Below are 26347 nucleotides of genomic sequence, written 5' to 3' on the forward strand. Positions count from 1 at the left end.
CAGAGTGGTCACGTCTTTATTACTAAACCAATCTTGTTCCTTATCTTGCACCATGGACATTCTCATTCACCACCACTCCTGCCAACATCCCAATCATGATGGCAAACTACTACAGAAATACATTCTGTGATTAAAATGCATTATCGCAATTGTTGTGGTCAACTGCATTCAGTGTTGTAGTAAATTTCTATCCGATGTATTATTTTATAAATGGCTATGGTTCTATTATTGTTGCTGTGGTGAACTGTATTGCAATGATACTGTTGTGGTTCAATCTTGATTTGAAGCTTTCGTGACTGCAGGAATCCGTACTTTGTAGTCGTGGTTATTGTTCTGCGGATGCTGGTTATGTTATTGCTTTAGGAGTATGTTATAGGGATTAAAAAATACTGCAGGGCCTCGTACCGCCATCGGTACACATTCACCATTTCCGTATTCCAGCTATTGCTGAGACACTTGCAAATGTTTAGTCACCAACGGACCCAGACTATTGCAACTCTTTTCCTCTATAGCCTCCCCAAATCCCTCCTCTGCATCCATAAACAAAATCACATCACTCTCACATTGCTCCGCTGGCTCCAATACAATCCCAGATACATTTAAGATCATACTTGCCTCTTGAAGAGGAGTTCTTATACGCCGGTGGAAATGTATTGCCCCAAGTGAATTGCAAATATGAGAAAGGATATGATTGTATAGGAAAACGGGCAGAATTCTACCAAAAAGTGGCAGAATATGGTCAAAATATCTCTACAAGTCCGGACTGGTGTCTCAAAAGCACAGCACCCCCCCCCCCCCAATATTGAGTGCAACTTCAGAAGATTCTGACTTAAAACTTTCGTGACTGCAGGAATTCATATTCTTGTTTTTTCGGTAAAGTCACGTGAATATAGAAAAAAAAAAATCTAAATAATTAAATTTAATAAAAAAACATTTGAAAATAATAAAAGCAAAAACCCCACGACGTTTCGATCGCAACACGTGACTTTACCGAAAGAACCAAGAATATTCAGAAGATTCACCACGTAATGCGTATACCGCCCTCTGCTGAGCAGACATGCTCAAAACCAGTTGGCTGTAACTTTCAATGAAACACAGCACTGCATTTGTTTTAAGTCAAATCCTCGAGCTTAGGTGGAATTAAAGACAAATATTCACAAAAAAAGAAACATTCAGCTGATTTAACCAATTTATTATTTTACTCAACTCGTGGAAAATATTACACATTTTAAGATGAACTACTCTTATCTTCTAAAATCAATGACAAGATACACAAAAAATGTCAAATACCAGCAAAGCTCCTAAATAAGGTCACAAAAGCAATTTCACCTGTCCAAATAACTTTCAAAAATGGAATGTAACCTGTCTGCATTGTAACAAATTAAAAAATATATTCCAGTAGTAATCCCACAATTATAAAAATCCAATGTCGAATGTATTTCTAAACCTACTGAAAGTAAAACTGCTTTAGATGAAAACCCGTATTTGCTAGCAAGTCATTGCAGCAGCCGGGCTAATTTTGTGCGTCAACATCACAGAATGTATTTAAACTCAGAAGTTAAATCAATCAATGCTCGAATAAATGGACAGTAAAGAGCGCAATAATCCGGGTTAATGAAAGAAAATGCTTCCACAATATATACCCTTTGTTAACAACAAAATCCACAACAAAATAAAATCCCAACAAAAGCAGCCATAAAATAATTACAGCCCTCATCAGATCAAGCTACACCAGTGCACTTGCATGATATTTCTCAAATCCCAACAGTTTAAAATCTATCCCAGCATAACAGCAGCATCGTGAAGGCGAGCGAAAAAAAACCAACGCTATACTGTGTCGATTGTTTAAAAAGGATACATTAAATGCGTTGATCAAAATTACGCTTGAGCATAAAACCAACCTTACATAATTAAGAGTTTCCAGTGTTTTGACGGCAACGGTAGTGCTCTGTAATAAACAGTGGTTCACATTCAACGCTTGGCAAACGTACAAACATTTGGCGGTTTGGCCCTAACTGATCACCGCTCAGACGCGCAACGGCGAGCGAGTTGCTTTACTTATCTACTTGTTCTGCTCTCGGGGGGGCCCCTCTGCCCCCTGCGCGATGACGACGCGCAGAGTGCGCGGAGGTATCACACCCACAGTTAAAATGACAACGGTATATTCCTTGTAAAAAGTACACGCCAGTAGTAATTACGAAATCACACCTAATTTGTTTTAAAAAGTGCATTCCTTCATTGTTTACATTGGTCCCACAGTTAAAATATGAAAAAAGTTCATTATTAGCAAGTGATCATTAAAGTAGAGCCTCTATTTACAGGAGGGAGTGACTTGAGTTTTTTTTTGGAATCCACATTAATAAAAAATATCATTCGAGTAAAACCCCTCCCCCCAAATCACTCTCATATATAAAAAAAAAATCATCAATGAGAATGAAAACAGCTAAGCTATATCAGGTACCCTGCCAGTCTCCCTGTTAGCTCAGGGGCCCACGAGGTCCATGTTATGTTTCACAATTCAGCTGTCGAGCAGACACTACACATTCGTTTGACGGAACTACCTGCACACCTTTTGTAAGGCCGAACAACAACAAGACACCACTGTGCTCGAAGACGGTGGCGTTTCAGCAACTCGGGTATGAAGGCACTCCCTGGACAAGGCTACTCCCGGGCACCTGGAGACACGAGGTTAACTACATGTGGCTGTGCCCAATGGCCTCAAAGCGTGGCCGTGCGGTGCCTTGCACGTGACACGCACACGCATTTCTCGGTTTTGTTCACGCATCCGACTGGCCACTCGGGATACCGTCAACCTTCTTCCTTGACTTTTCCTTCAGTTTTGCTTGCTTATCTTGAGCCTTGCGCTCCTTCTCAATGGCCATCTTGAGATCCTTCAGTTTCTTCTTGATAATGGTTCGGTCGCTTACATCGGTAACGCCCAGAGCCTAGGGATCGTTCACAACCCACATTGCCATGCAGATTAACACACAACAAGTCAGAATCGCGCATTGATCATGAAGGTATTTTCTTTACGGAAACCATTAAATCCATGCACAACGTATGGAGCATCCTGTCACATTCCCATAATAATATGGAAGGACAATATTTCGCACAAATCAAATGGGGGTTGTTTTGTCCTATTTCCCCAATTTTATTACAACTGTTCTGTCCGTGTCATGCCACATGTGTTAATTTCGGAACGGTTGCAGAGGTGTGCATTAACACACATATGAAAATATCCCACGGAAGTTGATATCAGAGATATATCTAGAGGTGACCTCTTATGCACACTAGTAGGAGCTGTTTCATTGCACCCTTAAATAAGTTGGGCAATAGTGAAAATGCTAATTTAGTTTCTGTCACACCTAGGCTTTTTGCCAAATTCAGTAAAAAAAATACAATTTATCTTCATATAATCGCTTTTTTTTAAGTCATCGGTGAGCAAGAGCAATAATTATCGAATGTGACGTCTCTATCTTGTGTATGCTCTCCAATCTACATGTCCTTTCCTGTCTCCAAGTGTAATTTGAAGTATGAACCTCTCTCTACGCTTCTTTGCACACATTCATCCAGCAGTGGATACATCACAGCACGGTTTGGCTATGTATGGTGCGAAAGAAGTCCAACATGTATCACAGCTGACAATGGTAATTATGCATAATCATGATTTAAAGCTTTCGTGACTGCAGAGATTCATATTCTTGGTTCTTTCGGTAAAGTCACGTAGAAGGGAAACAATAAAATAATAAAAATATAAAACAATATTTTTTTATTTTATTTTATTGTTTCCCTTCTACGTGACTATACCGAAAAAACCAAGAATATGTCTAATCATGTTATTAAGTCACGCGCCATAAGAAAATCGCTATAATCTTTAAAAATCGTTGAACGTTGGTTGGCGGATGTGGTGGAAGATGCCAAGAGAAGTCGACTACCGACACTGATACGGGCGTCTCTGGCAACACCGCCGAGCACTGCTGATGACAAGCGCAGGCCCCTCTGAGAGCAAGGATTTCAAAATAGGAGGTCGATGTCACTTGCGCCGATATACATGCCCCCTTTAGACTTCCAAACGCGAAAAAATCGCGTAACAAACGTTACGTTCGTGACTCCGCGTGCCAGGTGTGATGTTTCTCCGCACACCTTCAGCTTGTTGATGTCCAGCTGCAGGAGATCCTCCCCACTCACATTCTTGTCCTCGAACTGCTGTGTGTACTGCTGCATGCCCAGCACCATGAGCCACTGGCACACCTGCTGTGACGTCCACTCCACCACCTCACGGTTTTGCCAGTGGTGACCCCGAGATGGGGACGGCTCGTCCTTGGCTCCAGGCTGACGACAAAAGGAGTTTAGGCACAAGGTTGATGCATTCAGTCCACTCTCTTCATAATTGTAAAGGTAGCACAAATACGGAACAGTCCGGTCTCACATCCTGCCTTGATGCAGTGTCAGCTTGGATTGGTTATAACCGCAGGTAAATGTATCTAAAGAGATAAGTACTTTCTGTAATTGGCAAAGAAAGCAAGGAACCCAGTTTGAGTGTAAACCTCGTAACCTGTGACATTACTCAGTGGAAGAGAGTCCAAAACTTTGGAATTATCATTGATTACAAGCTTTAATTCTTTCTCCACACATCACAATCTGCAGGACTCTGTAATTTATTTACCACAGCTGCTGCTGAGACCTTAAACCGTGCCTTCATCACATCTTCACTGAACTATTGCAACTCTCTCCTATGCGGCTTCCCCAATTCCCTAGTCTCCGAACTCCAGGTGATCCAAAATGCTGCTGCTAGTCTTCTCACCCACACCTGTAAACACCCTCACACAAACACACCAATCCCTCCACTGGTTCCCAATCCAATCCCAGATCTAACTCACCATCTTCAAGATCCTCCATGGACTCTTCCCCGCCTACCTCTCCCCGCTCTTCTCACTCGGCTCCCGTCCATTCACTCTACGCGTCAGCAACCAAGGTTCTCTGCTCAAGCCCCCAGTCAACCTTCAATAAGTGGGAGGTCGATGATTCTCGTTTACTTCCCCTTAGTCTGGAACTCCCTTCTCCAAGTCATGCACGCTGTCGACTCTGCATCCCGGTTCAAATTCAGGATTAGGACTTGAATTTATTTTCCTCTGGCTATAGCCGATTGCCGTCCCTATGAATTAAATACGGCCACTGTTTCTGTACAGAGAGAGCCTTGAAAGAAAGACACTTTGAGACGATGTAAATCTAGAAAGTGCTGTACTCTTGTGTTGCACAGGCTTGTGTGTGTGTGCGTGTGTGTGTGCACCTGGCTGGCAGCAAGGACGAAGGTGTGCGAGTGGCCCGTGGCCTTGGGCTCCGTGATCATGCCGGGCAGCTCTTCCGATGCGCCACTGCCGGGGCTGAAACTGCCACTGCCGGATGACCTCTGCGGAGCAAGCAACCCCGCCGCCCCCACCAGCCACACAGGTTCAGTGCTCACCTCATCCAGGTTACACTATCCACAACTTCATTTGATACATAAAAAGGAAACGGCCAGGAGTATAATTCTGTGCAAAAAGTGCACGAGACTCCTGCAATGTTTTACAAGCTCATCACCCTTCTACACAATGCAGATGCATTCAAACACAAACACCAAAGAGAAAGCTAAACAATTTGATCACAGCCTTGTCACACCTTCCTAATAGATGGCCAGATTTGACATTAACTCTTGTCAATTTATTTTTATTATATTCGAATAAATGTAACATATTGTGATTCTCAAAACAAGAAGACCACATACATGCCATGTGGTATTTTAATTAAGCAGTTTGGTTTGCAGCTCTGAAGCCAAATTAAACCCCTGCAGTGCAAATTATTTAAATATGAACCAAGTTACCTTACAATTCCACTTCACTTATACATTCAATCCTCATGGGATCAGTATGACAGGGGCGATGTGCACAAACAGTACATATAAAATAATGGGCGATGATTAAAATGTTACCTGCTGTTTGTACATGTGTATCTCACACGATATGGTTTGTTGCAATCCTAAGCAACAAAGGATTAATCGACACTCATCGAGATCAGTGCGAGTAATCTTTGATTGAGCGTAAGAGTTAAAACATTGAAAATATCTCTACAGCTTTTTAAACGCTTGAAAGACGTGAAATGGTCATGGTTTTGTTTGCCTAACAACGTCCATGTTACGGCTGTGATTTATTGTTGCTTTGTCAGCAAAGAGTTTAGGAATTCCACAACAAAAGCATGTGATCCACCACAGATCTCCTTCCGCCAGTTGGGAAATAACCACATTCAACAGAACCTGTAATGCTTCTCAAACGGTGTTTACGTACACACACAAAAAATACAAAATTGAGAGACATGCCCAGAGGGTGTAACAGTTAAAGTTAGAGCAGTAACTAGACCCCGCTTATTTTCAGCCAAACCATTTCTGGGTTTCAGCTGCCGGAGGCAGCCACGGTGAATGTGAATTGCACTGCATGCTGGTCAAAACTGCCTCATTAAATGGCCAACTATAAGTCGATCCCAAAATGGTTTCAGAGCTGATAAACGGAGTCTGTTTATGCCCCAAAGTATGGTACAAGCTGACCATGCACATCACAGAGCATGCACGAGTGTATAGCAACCGCACGGACATCTGTGTACTATACCCTCAGTGAACGTCTGAAGAAGGACGTGAGAGCTGAGGTCGTCTGAACGAAACAACCAACATGGCCACGTCAATTTGGATTTTAGAACGGTACATCCTGAGCTCTCAGTTTAACTGCATAATGTACAAAACAACTTAATAGTAAGACATGAATATCACTTTTAAGCAACTGGCAACAACTTTAAAGAAACATATCTAAAATCTATGAAACAAGACACATGTGTAAGCATTATTTAAATGTCTCACAAAAGTCCATAGTAATGGTGTACAATACCAGACATTGAATGCATATCCATATTCTCTCATCCTTGGATTTATGACACAGTGACCCCCCCCACCCCCTAACCCCCACCTTAGTGATGAGTAGGAGAGGCTGCACTTTTACCTTGCCTCAGCCTGCTGTTGCAATCTAGCAGGACCTGCTGCTTTAACCCAGTGACTCTACAACTCTTTGACTACATCGTGCTGCATTAATCTATGACACGATGAATGAAACATAATAAAAGTAGAGGTATCCCAAGATGATAATAACTCGGAAATGTGGTTAGGCCACATTAATCTTAGAGAAAAACGCATCCATGATCTTCACACAAAAAAAACACTAGTTCATGTTGAATGCTGCCACTGGAGAGTGAACCAATGAGTGTGGGGGCCTTAGTCATTGTGGCACGCCCAGGGGAGGCTGTGCGCTTGCCCACGACTGGGTGGGTACCTTCTGCTGACTCCCCGCGGTGGCAGGGCTGCTCTCGGTGAACTCGTCCGAAGAACCGGAGCCACGGCGGCTCCAGGGCATGCGCATGCACGAGGTGGTGACGGGCGGCTGCGGCTCGCGCTCCAACGTCGCGCTCCCCGCCCCGAGGCTCTCGTGGGAGTCTCTGCACAGGGGTCAGGGCGATGGTGGTGAGGTCATGTGAGAGGGGGTCACCCCGTGAGAGGTCACAGGAGGAGAGTGGCACATTTGACACGGGGTCAAAACTGAAATGGTAGTGAAAAGGGGTTACGTGTTCTGCGTCAGAATCACTTGGGAGTTACTCTTCTCGCATCACGGACCGACGATATGAGGAAACTTTAGCTGATGTATTAGCTTCTGTTTGTTAGGGCACACAACTGTGTAATATTATCCTGTTGTAATCTTGAAAATCCAATGTAGTTTATTGGCATGCTCACTTGCTCGCTGCAGAGTAGCGGTTGGGGTGTCTTTCAGACTTCTTTCCTTTGCCCATGGAACGTCGCAGTGGGGCCCTAAGTCACGAGAGAATATACGAGGACAACACGAGAGATGGGAGCACGAACCACAATTCACACTGCACTGGGAGATGTTATCATAAATGTAGTCTTGGTGCATTTCCACAAATGTTTACAAGTTGTGTACCTACAGAGAATAAAACATCGCTTGTAATTTACATTTTGACGAAGCATAACACTCCTGTTCGCAATGTTACGTCCAGATAAGGATTTAAAAAAATTAAAACACAACAAATTAGCTTGTTATGATAATAATTACAACGTTACGTTATTTATTTTAGTTATTTATTATTACATTGCAATAGACTTTGCGCACTGTGAAGTGGAACACCACACGGAATGCCACGGACTCACCCGAGGAACTTGAGCGGCCCCTTCCCCAGGGAAAGGCGCTCGCGGGAACCCACGCGCAGGGGCCCTTCTTCGCTAGCGGCACCATCCTTGTTCCTCTCGTCTGCCAGAGCAACATCAGCAGCACACGCAGCACACGCAGCAGCACACACAGCAGCAGCACGCAGCAGCAGCAGCACACGCAGCAGCACATGCAGCAGCACATGCAGCAGCAGCAGCACACGCAGCAGCACGCAGCAGCACACGCAGCAGCACACGCAGCAGCAGCAGCACATGCAGCAGCACGCAGCAGCACACGCAGCAGCACACGCAGCAGCACACGCAGCAGCACACGCAGCAGCACGCAGCAGCAGCACGCAGCAGCACACGCAGCAGCAGCAGCACATGCAGCAGCAGCACACGCAGCAGCACACGCAGCAGCAGCAGCACATGCAGCAGCACGCAGCAGCACACGCAGCAGCACACGCAGCAGCACACGCAGCAGCACACGCAGCAGCACACGCAGCAGCACACGCAGCAGCACACGCAGCAGCACACGCAACAGCACACGCAGCAGCACACGCAGCAGCACACGCAGCAGCACACGCAGCAGCACACGCAGCAGCACACGCAGCAGCACACGCAGCAGCACACGCAACAGCACACGCAACAGCACACGCAGCAGCACACGCAGCAGCAGCACGCAGCAGCACGCAGCAGCACACGCAGCAGCAGCACGCAGCAGCACGCAGCAGCACACGCAGCAGCAGCACGCAGCAGCACGCAGCAGCACACGCAGCAGCAGCACGCAGCAGCAGCAGCACACGCAGCAGCAGCACGCAGCAGCACGCAGCAGCACACGCAGCAGCAGCACGCAGCAGCAGCAGCACACGCAGCAGCACACGCAGCAGCAGCACACACAGCAGCAGCACACGCAGCAGCAGCACACGCAGCAGCACACGCAGCAGCACACACAGCAGCAGCAGCACATGCAGCAGCACACGCAGCAGCACGCAGCAGCAGCAGCACACGCAGCAGCAGCACACGCAGCAGCACACGCAGCAGCAGCACGCAGCAGCAGCAGCACACGCAGCAGCACACGCAGCAGCACACACAGCAGCAGCAGCACATGCAGCAGCACACGCAGCAGCACATGCAGCAGCAGCAGCACACGCAGCAGCACACGCAGCAGCACGCAGCAGCAGCAGCACACGCAGCAGCACACGCAGCAGCACGCAGCAGCACACGCAGCAGCACACGCAGCAGCACGCAGCAGCACACGCAGCAGCAGCAGCACACAGCAGCAGCAGCAGCAGCACGCAGCAGCAGCACACGCAGCAGCAGCACGCAGCAGCACACACAGCAGCACACGCAGCAGCACACACAGCAGCACACACAGCAGCAGCACACGCAGCAGCATCAGAAGCACACGCAGCAGCACACGCAGCAGCATCAGAAGCACACGCAGCACACGCAGCACATGCAGCACACGCAGCAGCAGCACGCAGCAGCACACGCAGCAGCAGCACACGCAGCAGCACACACAGCAGCAGCACACGCAGCAGCATCAGAAGCACACGCAGCACACGCAGCACATGCAGCACACGCAGCAGCAGCACACGCAGCAGCACACACAGCAGCAGCACACACAGCAGCACACACAGCAGCAGCACACGCAGCAGCATCAGAAGCACACGCAGCACACGCAGCACATGCAGCACACGCAGCAGCACACACAGCAGCAGCACACACAGCAGCAGCACACGCAGCAGCATCAGAAGCACACGCAGCACACGCAGCACATGCAGCACACGCAGCAGCACACGCAGCAGCAGCACACACAGCAGCAGCAGCACGCAGCAGCATCAGAAGCACACGCAGCACACGCAGCACATGCAGCAGCAGCACACGCAGCAGCACACGCAGCAGCACACACAGCAGCAGCACACACAGCAGAAGCACGACCACATCAGCGCCAGGTGATCTCACCGCTCCAGCCGAGCGAGCTTTCAAGTTACTTGATTTGGCGCTTTCGTGACTGCAGGAATTACTCTTTGGTTCTTTCGGTAAAGTCACATAGAAAGAGAAAAGAATAATGTAATAATTATTATTGAATAATTTTTTTTTTTATATACTTTTTTACTTATTATTTTCTCTTTCTATGTGACTTTATCGAAAGAACCAAAGAGTAATTTTAAGTTACTTGTTTTAATTAACTTTTTTATAATTTTATTCAGCAGAGAGCTAGTTGGTACCGCTGAGATCCTGAGTTCTCATAAGGGATGGCCGCCGTTGCTTAAACGGTGTTCTCAAGCATGGCAATTTGCTGACCTCAGTCCAGTCAACAATGACAAAACCGTCGTATTGAATTTGGGTTTGTACTTAATTCGGCTATATTCTAGCGCTGAAATTTTATAATGTTAGTTTGACTGTCATGCGATGAACAATCTCATAGCAGAGTGTATTGGAAAGCATGTCCATTGTGTAAATAATAAATAGGCCACTGGAAGGATGTTTGCGGATAAGGTCTATGAAAATAATAATAATAATCTTCTGCAACTCTCCTGTCACATCAGATGCATTGTTTCTGTCACATTTCTGAAGGGATTATTTGTCTCATATGATTTGGAATTGGAGAAAAGACAAGCAACACAATTTCACTCAGCAAAATACATTCCCTGAGGTGGTAAGGGTGTCCGTGGCATGCTGCCATGAATGCGATGACTCGTTAAAGGGCATGCTCTTTAAGTAATGTACAAGTATGGATATTTAAATAAATATATATTACATTATAAAAAACGCTTGCTGTCCTCTGAAGTATTTTAGTTTTTGAGAACATTGAAATCAACAGATATATATATAACACTTTCCTCTCAAGTCCTTCCCGCACCTCCGATTAGCATGGTTGGCTACGTACGGTGCGAAACAAGTCCAACATACATACATACCCTTTGACTTTTTCTTCTTTTGCTGGGGTGTGGTGTCACCATTCTTGGCCTCTGCTGCCGCTGCGGTTGTTTTTCCACCGCCTTGCGAGGCATCGGCGGCAGTGGCAGATTTAGCCGACAGCTCCCCCATGACACGCGTGTACACGGGCAAAGAAGAGAGCGCCTGGGCGGGAGTGTACCGTGGCACAGCCGTCACTTCTGCCCCTGCCAACTCATCTGCAGCTGGGTTTGTTTCTGGAGCAGTTGCCCGCGCCAGGCCAGGCTCGAGGGAGCCCGTGGGTTCTGGTGCCTCACGCTGGGCGAGGTTCGAGGCCGACATCCCGATCGCCATGACTGCTGAGAGCATGTCAGAATCCTCGCCGCCAGTCTCCCCGCGTGCCTCGGAGCCAAAGGTCTCGTTCTGCGGAGAAACTGGGCTTTAGTTGCTCATGTTATCGAAGGCGGCCGTCGACGCGATCCATTCGATCGTGAGGAAATGGAACGTGTCGACAGCTGCCACGAAAAAAACAGCTGTACATGCAGATTGTTGTGAAACGACATTCAATAGTGACTCGAGAAATCGGTTTAAAACACAAGTGTGGCAAGTTGGTTTACAAATTATAGTTTATGACCACCAACTCCTGGTTTTCAAACAAAACCCAAATAATGTTAGCAAATGTCATCCATCTATATATTTTTTTTTCAGGCAATGTCTGTTTCAGAAATATTGTGTACTTAGCAGAACAAGCCCCCTCCCTCCCCACTCGGGCACCACTACCATACTTGTTGACCCAGGTCACCCTTGTAAAAGAGACCAAACTAAATGGGTTCTCATGTGGTTACGTCATTAATCAGCTATGCTTTATCCACTGCAAGATGAAGGCCTCCACACAACATCTGCATCCTTCACAAACCTGCGATGCCACAATCTATCCCCGTTCCGGCACCCAAGCCGATGTCCATCGCTCCATCTCCGTGTTAGCTTGGCCTCCATTGGCTGTCATTGCAACATCAGTCTCATCCGTCAGCCATATTCACTTTCTAGCAGTGTCCTGTTCAAGTCCATCTATATACCGTCCTTAACAGTCAACATGTCTCTTATCTGTAGTTTTTTTCTGTGATCCATGAGCTCTTCTCTTCACGAAAGTTAATTCCTTTTCAATGTCTTTGAAGTTAAAACTGATTTTTTTTTTTAAACACAAAGGAAGCCGCTGGTATTTCTCATCAAGACGATTCCTGATACGTTTCGATTCGATTATCTGATTGCTCACGTGAAAACATTTTAAACAAAATGGATTCAGCAATAGGTTTGAACATGATAAGTGTTCCAAAAAACACACAGATCTATTACAGCAATATACACTGTAAATAAAGCTAATGGTTACTCCTGGAGAAAAATGCATGCAGCGGGATGAATTATTGAGCAGGCACATAATCTCGGCAATAAAGCGGAGTTGGCTGTGCACTCACTGCTGGAAGGTCTGCATCCTCCGTGGGACCGGCAACCTGCTCCGGAGTGGCGCCCTCCAGGGTCACCCGCAATGGGGTCATGCTCTCCGGGGTCGCGTGCCCTGCGTTCGCCCGCACCGGGGTGGCCCGCTCTAGGGTCACGCCCTCCGGGGTCGTGCCCTCCGGGGTCGCGCCCCGCAGCAGCATACGTGTTGGCTGCTTGCGCTTCGCATTCAACACGAGCTGCACCTTGGACTTGTGAGCGCTGCTGTCCAGACGTTGTGTCTGGGGCACGAGGTCATCGAAGTCTGCATGCAATCCCACACACACACACACCCCCAAGCGTACTAATCTGTACCTTTTGATTCCGGTTCTGTTTATCTCACTCGTTTCTCTTGCTCTCATCTCGCTAATCAGTATCTCTAAGCCCTGGTGGGCCATGGCTGAATGGGCAGCTGCAACAGCCTGCACAGGCCACATCTGGCCCATGGGCCGCTGGTTGAAAAAACATTGCTATAGAGCAGAGCGCACCCCCAAAGCAAACTAGGATACCTCAATGAAAACCTTCATTGAAACATTTAGGATACTAGAATAAAAAACTATTTTGTGAATATAATTTCTAGATAGCATCTGAATCAATGGCAGCTTTGCTTAGTGTCGTACCTGTGACTGGAACAATGGATACAGCTCCAGCTGTGTCTTGCTTATTTTCTCCTTGGGTTTTCACAGCTTCTTCATGAACCAATGGTAGGATATCATTCTGACCAACGTTAGAAACCTCTGAAATCTTGACATCAGAGATGCCAATTTCTGTAAAACAATCAACAAGCATAGTGTATAGCGTATATATTGTAAAGTTTAGTATACAGTGTCATTGCTTATGTAACTAAATCAAGATAACACCAGGGATCTGTATTTTTACCAAATGTCCATCCACTGATATTAAACACAGCCTAAATACTTAATTAGTTGCAAGAGTGCCGATTTATTAGTCAGGTCATTGACAATCTCTCAATCTCTTTCCATCCAAAACAACACACTCACCTTTTACACGACCGTCCATGGCAACGGTACGTTTCATTACCGTCGGCAGAAGTTCTCACACGCGCATAAAAAGCACTCACAGTTTCACGAGACTGCTGAAACATGAAAACATTGGCAGCCGATGCTGCCGTGGAGGCCTAGCAGGGCGAGGCGTACTGTGTAAGGTGAGATCCGCTGTAAGGAATCACGGAGCAAGCAGTCTGCAGCGAGCGCAGCTTCCAGTATAGCAGCGCGCGCTGGCAGCATGCAGCACGCGCGCACGTACGATGGAGGCATGCGCCGCGCCGGGTGGCGAGCCCAGGGTCGCAAGCGCGGAGTGGGCGGCCACAGTCATCATCATCTCCTCAGGAGCAAACATTTTTTTCCCTTAAGGTTTAAACCAAAAAGTGTTACATCTTATTACGTTGTCTCCTTAGGAGCAGGCATTTTTTTCCCTTAAGGTTTAAACCAAAAAGTGTTACATCTCATTACGTTGTATCATTCTTACGGTAGTTTGCCCAGAAAGCCTCACTTAAGAGTCAAGACTCGTTTTCTAGGGGGTACTGCCAAGAGGGGAATCATAACCCAGGCCCCCTCTTGCTGCGAGGCACGAGTGGTGACCGCTTCTTGATTGCATTAACATACCGGAGCATAAGCCATATCACGTCGCATCAAACGCCAGGTAAATACTGTCGGTAAAAATTACGCTAGCATAATATGCACGCAAAAGCACAGAACACATTGCAAAGCACGTATAATATTAGAGGCTGTTTTCTTCCAATACCATGGAAGTAACTTTCAATTTAAAAACATATCACTTTGCAATGCCATTAAATACGACACTCAGAAGCATAAAAATAAACTGCAATAAAAAAAACACACACACCACTGGGGACTGCTTCTCGTGCCTCACGGGAGACCTCCGGAGGCTTCATGAAGTCAGCCTTCGCCTGGTGCAGTGCTGCCATCTGCAGGAGGCACACAAAGCGCAACTCAACGCAACCGCGCGCAAACAAAACAAGAAATCCGAGGCTACAACAGAGGTCGCAAACGGGTTTTGATTCCTTACCGGTACCCGTACCCGGCCGCACCAGGGTCACAAACGGGTACCCGTACCCGGCCGGGTACACCCGGCCGGGTACGGGTAGGGTACGGGTATCGGGTACCTGATTGCGACCTCTGGGATGAAGCCATGTTGCAGGCGCGGGTGGCTTGATTCTAGGAACTTGAATTGTGAGAAGAGACAAGACGTTGGGAAATGAGTGACAAACGGTGACTCACCAGTGACTCACGGTCTACCCGTACCCGGCCGCACCAGGGTCGCAAACGGGTACCCGTACCCGGCCGGGTACGGGTAGCCGGGTATCGGGTAGGGTACGGGTATCGGGTACCCGGTTGCGACCTCTGGGCTACAATTGGGACAATGGTTATCCAAACTCATTTCCACGGTTGCGGCCCTTTTACCTTCTCCACGCGCCCCTGCATCTGCTGCTCTTGCCTCTCCTTGAGCTCTTTGTTCGTTTGCTCCATAGCCGTCTTGAACGATGCCGGCAGTGTGCTGAAAACCACAAGAGCAAGGTTGAACTCACAAAGCAGAAGCGTTGTTACAAGCAACTAACAGCCCCGGGGGGAAGAGATCGGAGACGGAGTTTGCATCTGTCCGCTTCGTTCATCTGCCTCCAATCGCAAGCATTTTCGCTTCTCATTTCCTGAGAACTGCTTTTTGTGTTTAGTTCGTCGAACCTTCTCCCGCACCTGCGATTAGTACGGTTGGCTACGTACGGTGCGAAAGACGTTCAACCTACATACGACGACGTGTTATATACATGTCGCAGAAAAATAAATGAACACATCATGTCAACACGAGCAGTCATCGGGGTATCCACCAAACGTGCTCGGTCGGGCTAAATGAGCGATATACAGATTTCAATGCCGGTTCACATTCACACCTGTTAAGACAGCAAAGTTGCTTCTCGTGAAATGTACGACAAATACCTCGTTCTCATTATCTAAACTTTACATGCAGAGAATCCTACCTCTAAGATCTTTTTTCTTTACCTCTGTTGCAATAACTTTTTGTTGTTGTTTATACCCTTTGTTTTTATACCACTTCTTCATTTGTTTGTTCGTGATTTAGCCTTTCAGGTGATTATGCATAAAAGTATTGTACAGCACAGATGCAAATAGCATGAACGACGCCGGAAAAAAAACTGAACTTATGATAAATACCAATAGTCGCACGAAGGGTCCCCATTATTCACAAGCAACATTTTAAAAGAGCAGACATTAAAAAAACAGATCCACTTGGCTACAATGTGCTATACCGGAGACAAAGGTCTAAAGGATTAGTTTAAAGCAGTTAATGCCTTTTTGCTACTATGGGATTAGTTTAAATCCTGAATGCCTTTCCGATACAATAGAAACACATCCACCCGGATAACATAAAGTCTGGGCTCAATTCCCGGGGCATTTTCTGGAATGTATACCTCTCCAAGTTTCACTAGCATGTGCTAGATATGTAAAGTATGTGCTTTTTAATGGTACTTGCTTCACGCATTCGTCATGACTGTACAACAGCCAGATAAATGCTTTTGGGTTACTTTTCATTAAGACTGTAATATGCGTTTCTGTAAAAAAATTATTATGCAAGCCACTTTGAGATGCCATGTCATTTAAGCGCCCAATAAATACAAAACCTTATCCTTATTGCGAGAATTAACACCCCCCCCACCCCTTGCTGACGAGTGCCCAATTAAACCCGCAGCGTGGTCCCTCTTTTTAACTCCGTTACTGCCAGGCTGCGCTTCATACCCAAGCAGCTCCTGCGGCAGCAGCATGACGAGGTGTGTGTACTTGGAGCTCAGATCGTCGTAACGCAAGCGGCTCTCCTTCAGGAACTCCTCGGCATCTCGGCTCTGGCCCTGCAGCCGCCCTGCCTCCTCGCGATTGTCCTGGATTGTCCCGAGAAGCATCGTCTTCTCCCGCCCCCACTCCTGCTTCTCTTTCTCCAGTTCTTTTATCTTAACGACAAGGGAACGCGTCACTTCAGTAGCCCCACGGGCCTCCAGATGACCTCGATTTGAGAGTGCTGGCACGCCGAGTTTTGCAGCGAAATACAAATCAACTCAGTGCAAGTGACAAGCCTCGATGGCCACCACTGTGTCAGTCTGACACACAGCTGATTTCGTTACACTTATGCTTTTCAGTTACATAATGTGTATGTGAATGGCAAAAAAACTACATCTATATGCCCAGAAAACAAGGTGATGTGGCACAGCATCTCTGTCTGAAGGACCGCACAGGAATATTGATGTTAAATTGCACATCAAATGATTACATTTACCATGGTCAGATGACTCATTTGTGACAAAACGTCTACATTTATCACAGGGGTGGTATTCATTGAATGGCTTCTGTACTTGTGCAATCAAATATATTATCTCAATATGAATGTTTACCTTTTGCATCAGTCTTGATATTTCTCTTTCCTTTGCAGAATGTGCGTTTTGCAACTGAGAAAAAGCAATGCATGAAAATAAATGTTTTCATCGTGCACAGTACTGCAATGAAACTGGTTTCTGTTGCAGTTTGCATAGCAAGGGCGACACATTGAGATGTTATCATCATCATGCACATTGACTTTTCAATGTGAATAGTTGTGGAGACAATGACCACTGTCCAGCATCGACCATCGCAAACAGCCCAGTGCTTCTCTGCACACCTCACAGCACACGGTATATCCTCTCAACAAAATCAATTGAGAGAACAAACTCTCTCCATGTCATAAACAATTACAGAAATATTAAAACATTTTAAAGAAGCCTTCATAAATCCAAAAATCAATCCCATTATCAACTAGTGCACAACGCCGCATGCAATGACAAGGGTGCAATGGTTATCCAAACTCATTTCCACGGTTAAAGCCAAAGCCAAGCAGGCAAGAAATGGGGAGGAGGAACGGCTGCTCCCATGGACGCCCCGCCGCACTCACATCTTCCAGGGCATTCGCCTGCGACGCGGCCTCCATGTCCGGCGGATGGAAGAGCAGCTCGGTGGCGGGCAGCTCGCTGAGCTGGGTGACCATGCTGATGTGGTGACCGCCCAGGATCTCCTCGGCTTCGTCCATAGGACACGGCTCAGCCTGAAGGCACATTGTGATGCTGCTCAGCCTGCAAGTGAGTCACAGCCACTGTTCATATCTAATTGGCATGCAGGCACGGGCAGCGCAGCAGCTCACACATTTCAAGTGCCTTAGTGCTGTACCTGCGCGCCACTGCAAATTGTTCAAGCGGCACATAAATCAATGGACATGCGCGCAAGCGGCGTTCGTGCGGGGGAGGGGGGGCGTACGGCACGTGCTGCTTCTGTCGTGCTCAGCTGCGGGAAATGCGCCCTGCGATGGCTTTTTCCCTTTATCGCACGCCCACACGCGTGCTGGTGACTGTGCTAATTTCCCAACGCCGGGTGGAAGTGTACACCACGGCCCGGCAGACTGCACAACGCCACTGCCGAGCCTTGACAACGGAACGGGCCAATCCCCACCATTACTCTCAAAAGGCACCGAGATTGTTTGCAATGTATTGGTGAACTGAGAATCCATATCTCCAGGCCAGCAGCTCCAATTTTACACCCTAGCATGCAAGGTATGGTCACATACATTTCCTGTATTAAATGTTGTACATAAATTGGATTTTTGTCATGCAAAATGTTATGCTAATTATTCAATATCGCCACACAAATACATTTTGCAAGGCATAAATGGATACAAATAAATCTGACACTTCAATATGTAAACTGGAGTGAAATGGCATGGCCTAAGGGAGATTAGGCACATAAACAGGGAGAAAAATAGAGACGGGGGGGGGGGGGGCAGAGGTAGTGAGCGAGAAGCAGAGAAAGATAAAAAAATGGAGTCAGAAAGACAACGCCAGACAGAGGGAGAGAGATAGGAAACTGAGAGACAAAGAGACACAGAGAGGGACAGACAGAGACAGAGAGACACGGAGTGAGGAGGACAGACTAAATGAGAGAAACAGAGACATCTCAGTTAATAAAAAAAAAATTGCTTCGATTTAGAAATTCGGCCAAATACATCACGAGTTATTCGATATTCATAATCGTAAAACGTGCTTTTCGCTACACCCCAAGCAACCAACTACTCAATAGGAGATGTAATAAAACTGCAGAACAAGACAATAATCGATCATGTAGATGATGGATAAAGTCCAATTTGGTTATAAGATCATAAAAAGGTGTTTATACATAAAATCCTCTACAACATGTTAGACGAGTTTGCCAAAAAAAAAACGAGGATGTTCGTCGGAGGTGACTGAAAAACAACACGGTTTGTGTACATAGGGCAGTATTTATTGTATTGTTTGCTGCTTTAACTTGCTGACCCACCAATACTGGATATCTGTGAAAAAAATATCTCCATAGCTCATCAGATTCCTCCCGTTCTGATTCTCAGTACTTGAATACGGATCAGGAACAAAACGGTCGAAATAAGAGATGGGGCGAGTGAAAGTCAGAGGTTTTTTTTGGGAAATCTGAAACTTAAACCTGAAAAGCAACATACCGATGTGCCTAAATAACAACTTTTTAATTGCTGTATATGACTTACTCTGCGATATGAATCAGACATATGGGCAATGAGAGACACTGAACTAAAGCTGAAGAGTGTGCAAAGAAGCATTGCCTGTACATGTTTCATTCATCTTTTAAACAACATGTTACATTCACCACCAGACACTAATACGAAGTATGTTATGTAATCTACACATTACATGTCAATAGTCAACTGTCACCACTCTAATTTAGGTCTCTCAGCAGTGTCAATAGGTCTTCTCAAAAAGAGGTCTGATCAGAATGACGAGATTACAGTTTTTTTTTATCGTGCAGATGTGAGAAATGTAATCTTTAATCCTGCAAAAGTCAGCATCGCTATAGTCATCTGGAGCTCCTGATTTATCTTGATAATTAAACAAACATATTATTCCGCTAGATATATGCAAATATGCTGATGGTAAGCCATGCGGCTACAAGAGCACGCAGGTTATGCAGTAATTAATTCAAACTAAGGGCATGGTTTGTTTCTCAATACGCTATGAAACCGGCGACCCGGCTAACATCAACAACATACCGTAGTAAATGTTACCATTGTTATATTGTGCAGAATATCTGAACCGTTCCTGTGGCCTCTCATATGTCGACTCAGTCTGAAAATTAGTTATCCGATGTGGTGTTATAAGCATGAGCATCGAGGGGAATACAAATGGGGCCGGGTGGGGTATTGCCCACACCACCCCCCGCTGTGCGCCATCCTGGCCTTCATAGGTACTTGCTAACAACACTTGCCCCAACGGTCTGCATTTGTTTCTCAACAGCCAGCACCTTGATGTGTAACGCTCTACAAGTTTGGGAGGAATTTCTCCTCCGAAGCGTTGCCCAATACCGTACTTCGTTGTCTTGCCCGTCTGAATCGTTCGAGCTGTGATCCTGCTGAAGCGGCTCGTCTTGCTGCTGCTCGGCCGGCAACGTCTGCATCAGCATACTGCACACGCTGGTCTTCTGGCCTGCTTGCTCACGGCCAATGAGGAACCTGCACACAGCCAAAAACACGACACTGTTTGCTACTGATCCACTACTGGGCAGCCCATTGTGTTTGTGCACTGCATGTGCACACGCATGCACTATAGCCGTGGCCATGACGATACATTGGTGAGAAATGACATATCACGTAAGCAGTTCATGGCATATACTGTATAGTATAAATGTGTTATATATGATAAATACCAAACATATTTATGACAGTATGTCGAGACGCAGTGTGGTGGCTAATGCATGCAGTATGAGATCGATGCCATGCCATGCACATTTGTTAAAATTGGTGTTTGTACCAGGAACAGGTCTCCTCTAGGTCAACTAGGTCTTAAATGAGTACCTGGTGCGGTGTGCCAAATCAGCACCGTGAGAACTAAGTAGACCGAGTGTGGAGCTGGTCCCACGATCCCGCATGCTGGGCTGGTCCTAATAGGTGCTCGCTAGCAGCACCTGTCCACAATATAACAATGGTAACATTTACTACGGTATGTGTTTACGTATACGGTACTGTCCTGTGCAACTCACGACGTTAATATGAAACATAAACCTCTCGTAATGTGCGGGATATATAGATGTAAACACTTTGAGAGCATACTGAAGGCCACATTGGGAAAACAATATACGGTACATAAAATACTGGGCTCTTAATAAATAATACGTTTTTAAAATAAAATTTTCACTGAGCAGATATGAAGATAAATGTGTTAATTGTCTGGCCTTCTTCGGAAAAGAATGAGATATTGAAAGACATCATCTTAATTATTCTTGGTAAGTGGCATTTTATGCTGGGGGAAGTGTCTGATAGAAATTTAATTAGTTTTAGAATTGACCGACTGAAGGACAATGAGTGTTCTCATTGTATGGATATCCTATTCAGACTGCTGGTGTAAATCCTGAAACATGTAACCGAAGTCGTGTGTAATTCTGATTGCATCTATTTATTAATGTTATGTCATATATGTATAGACACTCCTCACATTCCAAACAAACATGTGGAAAACAGCTATTCCATACTCACTATTCCTCCTTCCACACATAGAATGCAGTGATGGTGAGGACTTTAAAAGACAACCACATTTAAATGAAACGCTTTTTCTCAAACGGAAGACATCCAGACACGTACCGCTGAGTGAGCAAACAAGTGGGGGCTTGGCACATGACTCAGACTACAGCCGGTACAAGAATGCATTTAACTGCACAACCTTCAACACCACCCCACTCGCCCTCAAATTTCCACCCAGTGTCCAATGCTTTTCGTACCTGCATCAACAACTTCTCAATTATACAGGTTGCTGCAACTAAGGGCATATTCTTTAGTTTATTTCGGTAAAGTCACGTAGGTGAAAATAAAAATGATAATAACTAAATGTAGTTATTTTCATTTTTTAAATAAAATAATAAAAGTAACTTTATTTAGTTACATTTATTATTTTTATTTTCATCTACGTGACTTTACCGAAAGAACCAAAGAGTATGGATCCTTGCAGTGACGAAAACTTCAAATCTAGAATTAAGGTCATATTCCCAAACCACTACGATTTGATTCCTGGTGCTCTCCCTGAAACCACAAAGCCTGAAACAAGATCATGCCACTGCAGCCAACGTAAAACCCTGCACACGTGTCGTCAGGTCCCACCTGTGTGCAGAAACCCAGCGGATATTTTCACGTAACCACAAACAATGTGGTGACTGCATTTCATGCAGAATAATGCCCTGCCTTGTACGTCGTCGGAAACCAGAGAAAGCCGCCAGAGATTCGCGGAAACACCTGAGAGGTGTTTGGCAGTGCCAACTTCACTAAACCAGTCACCGGACATTTTATATTCACATTTCACCCACTCTGCGGCAGGAGCACACTGGCTCTGTTATCCGACTTCACGACTCCTTCTGTCGCGAGCAGGCAGAGAAGCAAGGCTCACCTTGAGGCTCGGAACCAACAAGCAACCTGGGCCTTAACGCAAAACTTCTGCAAACCATTTCACGCAGTTGACGTCCTTACATACACGTGCGGGTTTCCACACAGCCCCAAATGCACACAGTATCTGGTAAGGCCCCTCATGCATTTGCTCGATAACACTGTTAGGAGAGCTTGTTTAAACAAAAAAAAAGTTTAATTCATTTATTGCCTTTTAAAGTCCCAATCACCACAATTCCTACATAAGAGGAATTGTAGGCATGGAATCGTTTTTTTGTATATACATGTATGGGACATGAAGATTGTTTATACACAAAATGAATACTGTAATATCATAGAAAACAATTGTCCAGCATACACATAGCCGATTTTACACATGCAGAACATCAGAATACATCTACTGTTCTGGCCTTTTGTCTTGTTAAGGCGTATTCATATTAATCCTTAATTGCATCAGCTTTACCTAAATTGTCACATTCGCACTCGTTACACACAAAGTGCTCGCCACAAATGAACCACAACACCTTGCTGACCTCCTCAAGGAGCATACACCATCACGCAACCTCCGGTCATCCTCGCAGCGACGTTTGGCTGACCATCGAACAAAGACTGGAGCAATGCACTCTTAAATCTAGATTGAAAACTAATTTCTTTCCAACTACTTTGTTAAGATTTCGATTTAAAGCTTTCGTGACTGCAGGGATTCATCTTCTTGGTTCTTTCGGTAAAGTCACGTAGAATGGAAATAATAAAGTAATCAAAATAAAAGATAATAAAGATTATTATTTTATTATGTTTTATTTTATTATGTTTTATTTTATTATTTCTACTTTGTTTAGTTTGTTGTGCTTCCCTGCACATCCGATTCGCACGGTTGGCTACGTAGTGCAAAAGAGGTTCAACATTCGTAGACCTGCTGAATGGAAAGTCCACACAATAAAAATAACTCAGCACCACAATTAAGCGAGTGACACAATAACAAAGCTCACGACACTTCAGTCAAAACAGTCACACAGTAATGAAACGTGTTGCACCCAAGTCATACAATACAAATATGCACCCACTATAGAACCCCACCGACCTGTATGTACCGTACATCTCTCTGTAAACCAATTTTTCTGAAGAAGGCCAGATATTGAGACAGAGGATCTTCCCTTCCTATCTATGACTGGAAAATAAATATCTATTTGTTTTTAATCTGTTATGTACACGCTCACTGAAGCAACAAGTCCATACATTATTGTGCACAGTGCATTGTGTCCAATTGGTTTAAGAAAATACAAAGTTCTTGCTTCAATGAACTTAAAGAATGGATAACACGTTAATTTTAAAAAATACGTCCTTGTCACAGCCACAAAGGGAAAAAAAAATCTTAACAAGACGTCTTCAATGTAATAGTCTGCAAGATCTACTTCGAAGATTGACAAGCCAAATCATTATAAAATTTACAAAAATAAACGCACATCAAAGAGACAAGAGGACAAACATTAAACAATCTATCTAAACGGGTACTTTAAATATGCCACAAGATTATTTGGCTCTACTTTATTTACAAAACCACCTTGTTTTCAAGTGCAATATTTAAACGTGGACAGGAATTTCAACGATAATCTTTAGTTAATCCCTGAACAGGACAATTAATTTGGATCGCTCATCGGTAAGAGTAATGTAGTAAATCAACTCCTTTAAAAAAAATTCGAACGGTTTTATTTTAAAGTGCACTAAAAAGTGAATAACTCGATTGGACACCGGGAAGTGGACTACATCTTGATTACCAAGACACACGTGGCGACTGCTTCTTGGGCGAGCCGACAGTTTAGGGACCGCGGCGTTTTTTCACCGACACAAAAATATATAATTAATAAGCCGTCCATGGAAAATTTGTAATTGCTTGAAAGGAGGCAATTAATTGATTAATGATTTTACTACAGGCATGCATTGTCACCGGATCTGGGTACGTGTGCAAAATTTGGAATTGATTGGACCAACAGGTGGTCGACTAACGAGTTTCAAAACACGTGCCTTCATTTGGCGCCGCGTACCATATCCTCTGCAGTAAGACAATTAAAGCATATGAATGGTCACTGGTTTACATGGAAAACTGAATTAGCAATTTATAATTTGACCTGATGCCAATATTTTTTTTATATTTGTTTTGTAATTAGTTGTAGCACTCGCCCAGATAAAAAAAAACCTGGTAATGTATAGAACATATTTAGTCTGCTGCTACCCTTCATCTGTACCTGCTGCTCTGTACGATTTTTTAATTAGTTTTAATGACATGCTAAGACAGATAACAGGGTCAGTTTGTAAGAAGTAATTAAACAAGGTTCTGGACAAATGACATTCCAAGGACTTCCTCGTGCGTTTCGCCGACTCGAAAATACGTCACGAAGAGCTAAAAAAAGAGACTCAGGTTTCCACCCGCACATCATTGGAAAGGGTGGTACATTTCGGATTGATATCCTAAACACCGTTTTGACTTTTTGACTCTTTAAATATCTGCCACGAATTGACGCTGTTCCAAATACCTAATTGCAAGTACTGTGCTGTGCTTTGTGCCTGATCTTTGTTCATATAGTATTTAGTTAAATCAATGGAATGTGGAATAGGGAAGCAACCCACAATTTTGTAATTGTACATTTTGTGATTTTACTCTCCAACACACTGTTGTGCTGTACTTGTAACGAATTGGCATGTGTTTACGTGACAAACCTTACTAATTGGCTGTGTCGGGTGGTGGTGGGCAGGTTTAACGACACATTTATATTTACGCGATCTAACCCAAAAAAACTCTTATGGATCCCACAATTGCAAATATTCCCCTAAACTGTTTCACGAAAGATGTTATGCTATGTGGAAAGATGACACTGCTCCGCCAGAGTAGAGGGCACAGAGTATTTTGAATTTAATACACTGAGTACCTGGGAGTCAAAAAGACCTTGAAAAGCTTCTTTACCTCCCTTCATGTAACCCAGGACTGGTATGCAGAGGCGGAATGTAAACCAAAGACAGTGATGACAGTTCAGTACAGGGAAACAAATAGAATATCCTACTTTGTGTTCTGAATTGAACTCTTCAGGCTATAAAAAGTACGTGTGAAAATGAGTTTGAGTGCGTGTCTAAAGTAACGTAAGATAAGCATGTTTACACATTGATAAACTGTTAATCGTGATAAATTCGGATGTCCACAGCACCGTACAGTACACGGTAATGAAAAAACAAACTCTTCCAAGGTTAAACGAAAGGAAAAAACACAAGCACTGTACAATCATAGGGTATTGTCAGAGACCAGGCAATGAAGGAAGTAATCATGTACGAGTCTGCATGTTTACCCTCTTGTACTGTTTGCTCTTCAAATTGCACCGGCCTGTAATTTCAAACCACACCTGTACGAATGATATCAATCGACTAAAATGGCATGCAGTTCCATCCCCAGGCAAACTCAAAACATCAGTTTTCAGCCACCAACTTTACCTACTTGTGTCCAATTTTCAGTGAAGCAAGTAAAGTGTAACCAAGTAGAAGCAATGGATGGGATTGTTTAACACCACAGCACACGCCACCCCAAATTATACAAAGCCACTTCATTGCACAAAAGGGTCCTGCCAAATGCCTAAACCACCGTTTCGGCCTGGAATGTCTGCTTAATTGGTTTTCGAGTTTGATAACTGGTGGCTAAATATGAAACAACTATCATGGCGCAATACATATATTTTGTTTGTCTAGTTCACTTTAACAGATGGGGAGCTAAAACATGGCCCTCAGTTATTACCAGAAGTCTTTTGATGGCTTTATAGTTGCTTGAGCATTTGTTACATTTACTACGCAAATTAAAAGCTCCATTTATAGGCTTCGAACAAAGAGTGTCAAATGTGCCACTTTAAAATAGATAATTGACCAACACATTGGATTTAATAAACTTGCATGTTTAAAACAAGAGATTACTGTAGGCAGCATGTCTTTTGTGTCATCAACCAAACTAAAGGAAGAGACTTTAAACGTTTAGTGGAACTGGTCTGAGCTGTTTGTAAACCACAGCTTGGAATGGCCTGCTGTGATGAAACCTCCTTCGCTTGGCATGCGTCTCTGATTGGGGTTCTTCTATTATCAGGTCACAACATGAAATGTCAAAATAGTTGACATTCACGCTGCTTTTTAAAATTAAAATGCATATACAGTTGATCAATGATGATCCGGCAAAAACCGCTCCAAAGG

The 26347-nt window shown here is 44.8% G+C and overlaps 1 protein-coding gene across 3 annotated transcripts in view; it reads right to left on the reverse strand.

Annotated features, from left to right (window-relative positions):
• Positions 1-1171: 1171 nt before the first annotated feature.
• Positions 1172-26347, reverse strand: part of LOC144725855 (uncharacterized) — a 34265-nt gene continuing 9089 nt past the window's right edge. For 2 of the 3 annotated variants that reach the window (XM_078604668.1, XM_078604669.1), the window contains exons 6-20: positions 20071-20212; positions 17603-17752; positions 17070-17123; positions 16423-16631; positions 15076-15169; positions 14498-14579; positions 13252-13398; positions 12610-12896; positions 11161-11560; positions 8237-8336; positions 7805-7879; positions 7350-7512; positions 5291-5410; positions 4144-4332; positions 1172-2945 (exon numbers count right to left, since the gene is read on the reverse strand). In XM_078604668.1, coding sequence (XP_078460794.1) covers positions 2778-2945; positions 4144-4332; positions 5291-5410; positions 7350-7512; positions 7805-7879; positions 8237-8336; positions 11161-11560; positions 12610-12896; positions 13252-13398; positions 14498-14579; positions 15076-15169; positions 16423-16631; positions 17070-17123; positions 17603-17752; positions 20071-20212 — 2380 coding nt within the window. In that variant the 3' untranslated portion in view covers positions 1172-2777. Of the gene's footprint in view, positions 2946-4143; positions 4333-5290; positions 5411-7349; positions 7513-7804; positions 7880-8236; positions 8337-11160; positions 11561-12609; positions 12897-13251; positions 13399-14497; positions 14580-15075; positions 15170-16422; positions 16632-17069; positions 17124-17602; positions 17753-20070; positions 20213-23904; positions 23958-26347 lie in introns of those variants that run through there. The other variant, XM_078604670.1, reaches the window with a different exon arrangement.

The sequence above is a fragment of the Lampetra planeri genome, chromosome 2 (assembly GCF_965212315.1).
Source record: "Lampetra planeri chromosome 2, kcLamPlan1.2.h2, whole genome shotgun sequence".
NCBI classification, from domain to species: Eukaryota; Metazoa; Chordata; class Hyperoartia; order Petromyzontiformes; family Petromyzontidae; genus Lampetra; species Lampetra planeri.